The sequence below is a fragment of the Sceloporus occidentalis genome, unplaced genomic scaffold (genome assembly GCF_023333645.1).
Source record: "Sceloporus occidentalis isolate IW3139 unplaced genomic scaffold, rSceOcc1.0.p SCAF_42, whole genome shotgun sequence".
Taxonomy (NCBI): domain Eukaryota; kingdom Metazoa; phylum Chordata; class Lepidosauria; order Squamata; family Phrynosomatidae; genus Sceloporus; species Sceloporus occidentalis.
The window spans coordinates 5,532,956-5,543,179 of NW_028317022.1; the positions used below are offsets into that span (position 1 = coordinate 5,532,956).

Sequence of the window (10,224 nt, forward strand, 5' to 3'; positions counted from 1 at the left end):
GGAAGGAGGTGTGGCTAGCAGCGGGGGTTGCCTGCGTGATGGACGCAGACAACCCCCGCTGCTAGCCACACCTCCCTCCGCTGCCCCGGCTGCACACCGGGGACTCAGAAGCACCGGTAAGTGGGGCGGGGGGGGAGACAGGAGGATATGTGAGGTCTGATTATAAAACGACCCCAATTATAAGACTCTGAAAAAAACCTCGTCTTATAATCGAGCAAATACGGTACATCATGTATAAGGCATTTATCAATCACAGAATCGGTACAACATATGCTCAGAAACACCTACCAAACCATGGGCCAAACTCAAGCTATACTTTGATAGTTTGGCAATAGAAACATCTGCCTCTTCCACAAGATTTCATTGATAATTCTGAAAACAACATTGCATGATTTTTATTGAGACTTGGAAAGTATTTCCATAAACTAAGCAGATTTAGTATTGCTACACTACTCCTGCAGTTTGAAACAGTCATTAGATTATAGGAAAAAGATGAAAGTTCAGTTACTACTATGAGAATTAAAAGCTTTCCAGAGGACAAGGGTCATTTGGAAGTATGTTGCATAATTTATCTCATGTCTGTAAACCTTTTGGCAATATTTGGTCTCCAGACAGCATGAAGAATTACAATAATTTATTTTATAGAAACAAAAAAAAAAATCACTTTAGTAATTGAGTCCAGTTTGGTAAGTAATAAAGCTACTAATTTTAAAGTGGTATTTCTGTTACTGTCTACAGTCCTAGTTCATCATAGATTAAATCGAACCCTAACTTCACCACTACCACTCACTTCTAAAAAATACCTTTTGTATTATTTTATGTGGAGAAGTTTGAATAATGTCAAGCTAGATTCTGTCTATTGTCAAGAATAATCTTAAACTCCCACCAAGTTAGTGTCAAATATGTTTTTTAAAAATATTTTATTTTTTAAGAAAGACCCAAAACCCATCCCATCTTCGAAGTTCCGGGAGTCTCCTGCATTTTAATAGTGGCTCCCTGACGTCCGCAAACTGCAACGGACATCCCGGAAATAGAGTGAGCACCCGCAAGAGAGTTCAGTTATGACCATTGAACTCGCACTCCAAGAATAATCTGTGCTCGGGTGTGCCTGTGCTCTGGTTCTCCTCTGTGGCACATCCTGATTGGTCTCTCTCTTTGTGCTAACTAACCTATCAGTTTTCTCGGTAGGCCTAGACTATAGAGACTAATCTGGAGGTTTCTCCAGAACCCATATACCACAGAGGAGGACCAAGGCACAGGTACCAGGGGATGGAGGACCATCATACATGTTTAGTAGCAGCAGGGGGAGGCCTCCCTGAAATGAATTTTGTCAGGCTGTGATGTCTGCTCAAGGTGAATGGAATCAGCAGGGTAAAAGTAATGCAATGTTACTTGACCCCCATGTAGTATGTGTGTGTGTTAGAGTGCATGTGTGTAAGCATGTGAGTGTGTGTTAATTATAGTGTGTGAGGCGGGGGGCAACTTGGCTACTTATATAAAAAATATCATCTCTCCCCTGACCACAGAGCTGAGAGTAGTATTATGAACTGCTGAGGAATCATGTGAATAAAGGAACGTTAAATTTAATTATGTTTTTTGTTTAAAATGTGGTGGTTCTACTTCAGTTACTTATGACTTTGGTTTTATAGCACTGCTTTTTCTCCCTTAACCACTTAACAAATCAGTCCCCAGAACACTTTATTTCCCTCCATTGAACTGTGCACACTAAGAGTTCAATGGCACAAATTATTCCAAAGCTCAGCATGTTGTGAAACCCAGCCTGCCTTTATCTAGACATGGCCCTCCCCTTTTGATTTAATGTTTGCCCTTTTAAACCAAGAAAAACAGGAAACGTTCTAGTGTTATTTGTGAATTGAGGACAACCATGGCTATATTTTCATTTTTAACACCAGTGTTTGCTGCAGTAATATGTGTTTTGCTTGTGGCAATATTACAGAGCATGAAAAAGTCCAGAGAAAAGGGAACAGAAGACAAGGACAGGAAAAAAGAATCTCGACCATGGGTTGATCAAGATCTCCAAGACAACACAGACTTGCTTACAGAAGAAGATGGTAAGAAAATATGTCTAGCAGAATAGTCATGGGGGTCTAGTTATGGCAAGGTAAGGATGTCACTTTATACCGGTATATTGTTTTTGCCTGTGAAATACAGTGCTGTGAAAAAGTATTTGCCCCCTTTCTGATTTTTTTTCTACTTTTGCATACTTGTCACACTTAAATGTTTCAGATCACCAAACTAATTTTAATATTAGACAAAGATAGCCTGACCAAATACAAAATGCCGTTTTCAAATGATAATTTCATGCATAGAAGGAAAAAAAACTATCCATCCCTACCTGCTCCTATGTGAAAAAGTAATTGCCCCCTTAGTTACTAAATCAGCCAATCAACCAAATGATAACTGGGTTTAATTTCACTAAAAACATCCAGGCATTACAACTGCCAGCTCTGTTGAATCCAAACATCAATTAAATTAAACCTGTTTTGCATGTGGAAGTAGCCTAAAAGGTCTCAAAAAGCAGGACATGAAGCCACAATCTAACACAATTCAAGAACAGATGAAAAAGAAAGCCATTGACATCTATCACGCTAGAAAAGGTTACAAAGCCGTTTCTAAGGTTCTGGGACTCCATTGGACTACAAATAGAGAAAACTTGGAACAGTGGTGAACCTTTCCAGGAGTGGCTGGCCCACCAAAAATCCTCTATTAGTGCATCAACACCACATCCAGGAGGTCACAAAAGAACCCAGACCAACATGTAAAGAAATGCAGGCCTAACTTGTCTCAGTTAAGGTCAGTGTTCATGATTCCACAATAAGATAGAAACTGTGCAAAAATGGCATCCATTAGAAAGTTGCAAGGTGAAAACTATTGCTGACCAAAGACAACACAAAGGCTTGTGTCAAATTTTCCAAAAAAAATCTTGATGACACCCAATAATTTTTTGGATAATATTCTGTGGACTGATGAGTCAAAAATGGAACATTTTTGGAAGACATGGGTCAAATCTGGCATAAAGGTGGCATAGGTTTTGGTTAATTCTTTACCTTCAATAACAGCTGCATTTTGTGTTTACTCAGGTTATCTTTCTCTTATATTAAAATTAGCTGGGTAATCCGAATAAGCAAAAACAGAACAAACCGGGAAGGGGCAAATACGTGTATATATATATATATATATCTACCTAAATACGGCTTGCACCGGGTTACTTGGGTGCTGCTCGTGCCTGCACACTCACCACCCTTTTGTTCTATTCCACAATTATATGTGTGCAGGCAATTGTAACACCAAAAAGCTTGAGTAAATGGTCAGTGTAATGCAGTGTATGTCGTGCAGTTTCAGATCTAGGAAGTAGAGGTACGTCCCCAATAATCTATGAGGAAGAGGCTTGTGGTGGCCCTGTTGGAGACCTATGGAATTAAAAAAGAAGTCTCACCTCATGCATTGAGTACTGCCAACCACTTTACTAATGCATGTTATTAGAGATTCAGACTCTTGTGGAATACCTCAGTGTTTGTTATTGTAATTGAAATTTATGAATATTTGTATTTTCCACATGCCAATTACACTTCTTTCTTATTTGTATTGTGTGAAAAAAAGGAGAAAATGACTGGCAAGACCCAGATGAAGGAAGTATTGAACATATTACATTCTCTCCAGTCCGCTACTCTGAAGAGGAAATGGTGAGAAGATCAAAGGAGTTCTATGAACTTCTCAATCAAAGAAGATCTGTCAGGTTTATCAGTGGCAAGCCTGTTCCTAGACAAGTTATTAACAATATCATCAGATCAGCAGGTAATTCAACAGCATATTATTATTACCAATATCATACTATACCATATAAACACAATGTATTATTTATTATACACAACTATGATTTATTATCATAGCTCTCTATTCACCCCCCGATTGTGAGCATTCACAGCTATGGCAGCCATGTTCTTGTAAGTTTAATGGTGCACACAAAACTTCTGTTATAGATGAAAGTCTTGAGTTTTCCTTGTGTGTAAGTTATGTTTGGTGCCTTCGGGAAAAAAATAGCCCCTGCTCTAGTTTTAGAAAAGCTTATCACCACACAGGAACAATTGTCTGATACCTGCTAAAACTTGCTGATTCTTGAAAAGCTATCATAGGCCGGGGGACTCAGTCGGAAATGTATGAATAGCTATAGTTGTCCCGAAATATTTAGGTTTTCTTATATAAAGTGTAAGCTGTTTATATGGTTGTCGACAAATTATAATTATAGCAAAACTATAAATACTGGCCTGATGAAAATCAGTCCAGATCCCTTACACTCAAAGGGTTAAGCATTGACCAACTTTGAGTTGTATAAGGTATATTACAGGTAGAGCCAAGCCTGTCCGCTACAATGTCCCAAAAAATGTAAATTGAAAGATTTGTGATTTTGCGCCACTGCCCAATTGCTTCCTGCCAGCCCTGCCAGCTATGAAATCAATGGGAATGATTTCTGCACATGTGTCTGTAAGGCCTTGTTAGACTTCCTGGGACATTTGCACACCAGTGCCGGAGCAATTGCACACTATTATGCAAGAGATGTGTTACACTATACATGTCCCATTCAAATAGTTGGGGGGGGGCAGCATATCTATTCCCTCTATTTATCTGCATGCAAAAAAATGACACCCTGGTATCGTCTGCATTAAAATGCATTTGATGGCTGTAGTGCTCCTTTAATTTTATATTATATAAGTTCCTTTCCATTCTTGTAAACTCACAGTGCAAGTTAAGGCATTTTTATGTTCAATACAACTGTTCTTAATGTCATAGGAACATCTCCTAGTGGAGCACATACTGAACCATGGACTTTTGTAGTTGTTGAAAATCCAGAGGTAAAACATAAAATCCGGGAGATCATTGAGGAGGAAGAAGAGATAAATTATCGGAAAAGAATGGGAGACACATGGGTTCATGACCTAAAGAAACTGAGGTAGAATATTGCTTACACAAAGTTGCATATGCGGTGTCATAACATCTTTACAAGAAACCAGGGCCGGCCCAAGACATAATGCTGCCTGGGGCGAAGTTTAAAATGCCCCCCCCCCATTATCTACCCTTCCTCTCCCGCCCCCCGTTATCTACCCTTCCTCTCCCTCCCTATCCCCCCCCCTTTGTACTTACCTTTCAGCAGTCCTGCGGCGAGTCTCCCTGCTCGGTCTCGGTGCCGGCTTGTAATGCTGAGCGCCAGAACATGATGTCATTTCCGGCGCTCAGCATTACAAGCCGGCACCGAGACCGAGCTAGAGGGCTCGCAGAGGAGAGAGAGGGGCACTGAGCGGGTACTGACAACTTGGTAAGCGAAAACCACTTGGCGCTCTCTCTTCCGCTTAAAAAAAAAAAAGGGCCCCTTCAAAAGTGCCACCTGGAGCAATTGCCCCACTCTGCTCCATTGTAGGGCCGGCCCTGCAAGAAACATTGTTAATTAATGAAGCCGAGTTAAAAGTTACCGAAAGTTGTCAGAACAGACTCGTTTCAGTAACATTCACAAACCAACTTGTATATACAACCTTCTTATACCAACTTCTTATACAAGGTTTTACAAGTGTATGCAACTTTAAATTTTGCTAGTTGCAGGCGAGGGCATGTAAGTTGAATAACAACGTACATATCCTCCCATGGATTTTGCAAAATTAGTGCACAACACAACACAGTTTTTTTTAAAATTTATACCATTAAGTTCTAATTTTTGACCCAGTTACCATCTAAAAAATAAAAATATTTAATTTTATGTGTTGCTCCCTTTGAATAGCAAAAATGGTTTATTGATGGTCTCCCTCCAACCTAGGTAGGATTATAATTTTAGGGGTTACCTCTCCACAGGTTTATTTAGCACTTTCACTCCCTCTTCCCCAATGGGCAGACAGAAGGGAACATAGGTACCAGTGTTTGGTTGGGGTAAGGCATAGAATGTTATTTATGCCTCCTGTAATTACCAGTTTATCCTCAACCCATCAAGTAAAGGATGGACATGGGGGTATAATTGGAGTCCCTCTAAGGTTTATAAGGAGTCTTTGTTTCCCTTTTTAATTCATTAATTATGTGGGGTTTTTTAGATTCTGTAGAAGGAGGGGGGTCGCGTGGCAACTTGGGTGCATCGTTCTGACAAACATTGCAATAGTGTTTTTTTTCTTGAGGAAATGTTGCTATTAGTGAATTTGTGTCTTGGACCTGCATGTGCAAGTTCCCAAACTTGCATGCATTTGCAGTCTTGGTTTTTATCAGAATTACTACCATTGCTACCATAACTATTGTTATGTGGTCTTCAAATAATGTACTTACAATTTTTTAAGGACAAACTGGGTGAAGGAATATCTAGATACTGCTCCCTTCTTAATCCTGATCTTCAAGCAAGTTTACGGGATACTTTCCAGCAATAAAAAGAAGACACATTATTACAATGAGATTAGTGTCTCAATTGCATGTGGAATGCTACTGGCAGCCATTCAGGTGAACTCCATGGTCACAAGGTTTTGGGGATTAATCAGTATATGGTGTCAAATATGATCTTCTTTAATAAGCATTTAGCTTTCAATGTTTCTGAGATTTTTAAACCATGAAATTTGCTTCTCATTTGAACCTCTCAGTTCTACATTTGTTCCATGAGATCAATTAAAGTAATAACAGCCAGTGACATGTAAGCTGTTTGAACCTTGCGATTAGTTCCAACAGGACTGCTAAATTACATGTGCATAGTTTCCAACATTTGAAAATAATCTCCAGGTACACTTTGTAACACAGCTATCAAATACTTTTTAGTACACACACTGCTCCAAAGTTAGCATTAATTAGCTCTGTCTAATTTATTATGGTGCATATTATATCACCAAGTTCACAAAGTGACTTGCCATGGCACCCACAGGAGTTGCTATTGCCATGAACCCTGTAGGCACAGCACGCTAATGTGCCAGTAAGGGGCAGGCCCAATGCCTTGAATTAAAATACATTTATTTTTGCTTAACAAGCTGAGGGCTTGTATATGATGTCATATCCCTGGTGCTCAGCATCAATCACCGGCACACAGGAACAGGCCTCACACCCCCTTAATTTTAGGCCGTTAGAGGAGATCCTTGATCTCCTCAACAGGTCGTGCACCAGACACTCACTATTGCTTATTTCCCTGGACTGTCCGAGGAAAAAGGTACAGTTGGCATCTATGCAAATGCAGTGCATAGCTTCAGTAATTAATGCACACACTGATTTACATGCAGTAAAATGCATTGTAATGCATGCATCTAGAAATAGAGCAATCTACTACATTGTAAAAATCCTGTTTTTACTTATTTTTTTTTACTGTAATTGTGTTCGGTATCATTTCTCTTGGGGCAGCCAACAACCTTTGAAAATCATTTGTTTTGTAGTTTAGAATAGCAATATAAGACAGAAAAAAACACTTACACTAGATATACAAACTTAACCCACCAGTCATAGTGTGCTGTCTTTTAGTATATTGCTGATGCTTTGGTGGCTTCTGCCATTGGAGGGGTGCGCCTGGGAGCCCAACCATACCCTTACAAAAAAATTACTGCAGTTTTTCTGAAGTAATACTGCAGTTTTTTGGACATGAAAAAACTGCAATACTGCACTTTTACTGCAGTATTACTGCAAATTTACTGCAGTTTTACTGCATTTGTACTTCACTGTACTGCACTTTTACTGCAGTATTGCTGCACATTTACTGCACTTTTTTTTTTATACTGCAAACCTACAGTTGTACTTTAATGTACTGCAGCTTTATTGCATTTGTACTTCCGTACAAAAATAACTGCAGCAAAACTGCAGTACAGTGAAGTACAAATGCAGTAAAACTGCAGTAAATGTGCAGTAATACTGCTGTAAAAGTGCAGTATTGCAGTTTTTTCATGTCCAAAAAACTGCAGTATTACTTCAGAAAAACTGCAGTAATTTTTTCGTAAGGGTACTGTATGGCTCTTTAGGTTATGGACGGAAAAGTAATAACAGTATCCCGTCTGTAATGGACAAATATTACTGTCCTAGTCTACTATGTTATGTCTACTACTACATGTTTGCAAGCCACCTTCACAGTCATATGGAGAAGCAAGGTATTGAGGTACACAATTTTGATGTACAGTAGATTACAATATAAGCATTTTCCACAAAGTTCTTTTTGGGTTTTTTTGTATTTTTCTTTTGGATAAGGGACACTGGATTTTTGCCTCCTGTGACAAAAAAGATAATGGATTTAGCAACACAGTTTGTTACCATGCACATACAAAATGTTCTTTTTCTTTTGTGTTTTAGAATGCTGGTTTGGTAACAGTGACCACTACTCCTCTAAACTGTGGACCTCGTCTCAGAGTATTGCTTGAGCGTCCAGTTAATGAGAAATTACTTATGCTACTTCCTGTTGGTTATCCAAGCCAAGATGCCACTGTGCCAGATTTGCAGAGGAAGCCTCTAGAAGATATTATGGTGGTTGTCTAAATGGCCTATACTAGCTACATAATACTGCAACAAAAAATGGTGCCCAGCTTGCATTCCCGATGCTTCTTTCTCATCAGCTAATAATCATGATCATTCGTTCTTTCTATGTGAAATGTAAGATGTAATGTAAGAATGGCATTTTAAAATATTCTTTCTGCCAAACTATTTGCACTACTGTACGAAAAGATGAAATATATCCTAGCCTTTAATGTATTTTGTGTAAACTGGAAAAGTTTACTATTTAATGCAAAGGTCAAAAATATTAAAAATAACAAAAGTTATTTTTAACATACATACCAAATACTTCTAGCTAACATTTCTTGGATGTTTTCTTACTGATATGCCTTTGGACATCAGAATTTGGAATGATTGTTCACACACTCCTAATGCATTCTTCCCTAGTGGCTGGAGTTGGGATTAAACCGATGTGTGAACTGCTCATGTTTGGAAGGGAATGTTGTATATCTTGTTTTTTGGATGGTGACTTTCCCTAGGATGAAGATGAGGACTGAGGAAGATAAGGACTAATGGTCATTGCTAGATTTAACATTAAAGGATGAGCCCTTTGAGTGGTTGGACAGAGAAAATCACCCTAAATGTTTGGGATATAAATGATTTAATTTTCAAATTTGTTCCACCAGCCAAAGATGAAGGCATGGGATCGGGTTCATGCCTCTCCAAAGAGTTTTGTAACACTTACATTTTCCACCTGGCTTGGCAAGTAACAGGTTGGTTACAGATACCCTCAAGGACATTTTCAAATGATCTTGCACCTGTCTATCCTACTGAACAGATGTAAAGGGGGTATATTTGGGCACAATAACCCCCGTCCCCACTGCACACACAGTCACCTCCCCTCCGCCGGTTAATAGGTGGTCCTAGAAATGCCAATTTTGTACTTACACAAACCATGTTTTGGTGGGTCCTTAGAAGTAACCATGCATCTCTTGGACACATCTAATTTTTTTCAACTTGTATCCAGTCAAATGTATAATACATTTGATCTGAGAGCAAATTTTTTCCTAAGAAAATACTGGACCACATTTCTACAGATTTTTCCTGATGGTTGGCACTTTATTGCGTTACAATGCTTAGTTACTGGTGAGCTATATGTTCTTTTGAATAAAGCTATGGGGAATTCTACTTCTTGAATGGTCTTATTGTCTTTATTGGCCTTTCTCATGCTCTGCTTTAGACGTGGTGTTAGTTGATTAATATTTCCCAAATCACTTTGCAACATCATTGTTTTAAATACATGTTATTTAAGTTATATACATGTCTCAAATAGATATAGAACTGGTGTAGATATGTGATAATCAGATCTTACTTTTAAGGTCATTAAGATAATTTGCTTTCGAAATTGTTGTTTACATTCACCAGTATAGATTTATATTTGATTCCTTAAGTATTTTTTATATGTAAGGCAATATGTTCCCTTTTAATATTGAGAAGAATGACAACTAGGAAACTAAGTAATTTTTAGACTTGCGCATTTGTATTCGGGAGAACATGAAAACAATCATGAATGTTATGTTTTTGTTCAAACCGAATACTGGCAGAGGGTAAATGTACACAAAGACGAAGAAGCACATCATGAAGAATCTTCGTTTCTTCGTGTTTGTCTGCGTAAATATCTCCTGTCTGAGGCAACTGCTCTGAGCAACGTGGCCTGGGAGGAACAACAATTTGAGTCCCCCTGGCAAAGGGAAGGGCAAGGTATACTTGGAGCAACTTGGCCTGGGG

At 38.8% G+C, this 10,224-nt stretch overlaps 1 protein-coding gene across 1 annotated transcript; it reads left to right on the top strand.

The window, feature by feature from the left end:
* Positions 1-1,885: 1,885 nt before the first annotated feature.
* On the top strand, positions 1,886-8,481 carry LOC149289890 (iodotyrosine deiodinase 1-like). The gene is made up of 5 exons (XM_089490172.1): positions 1,886-2,072; positions 3,625-3,816; positions 4,810-4,969; positions 6,330-6,486; positions 8,299-8,481. Exons 1-5 carry the CDS (start codon positions 1,886-1,888, stop codon positions 8,479-8,481), a joined length of 879 nt encoding a protein of 292 aa, XP_089346298.1.
* The last annotated feature ends 1,743 nt before the right edge of the window (positions 8,482-10,224 follow it).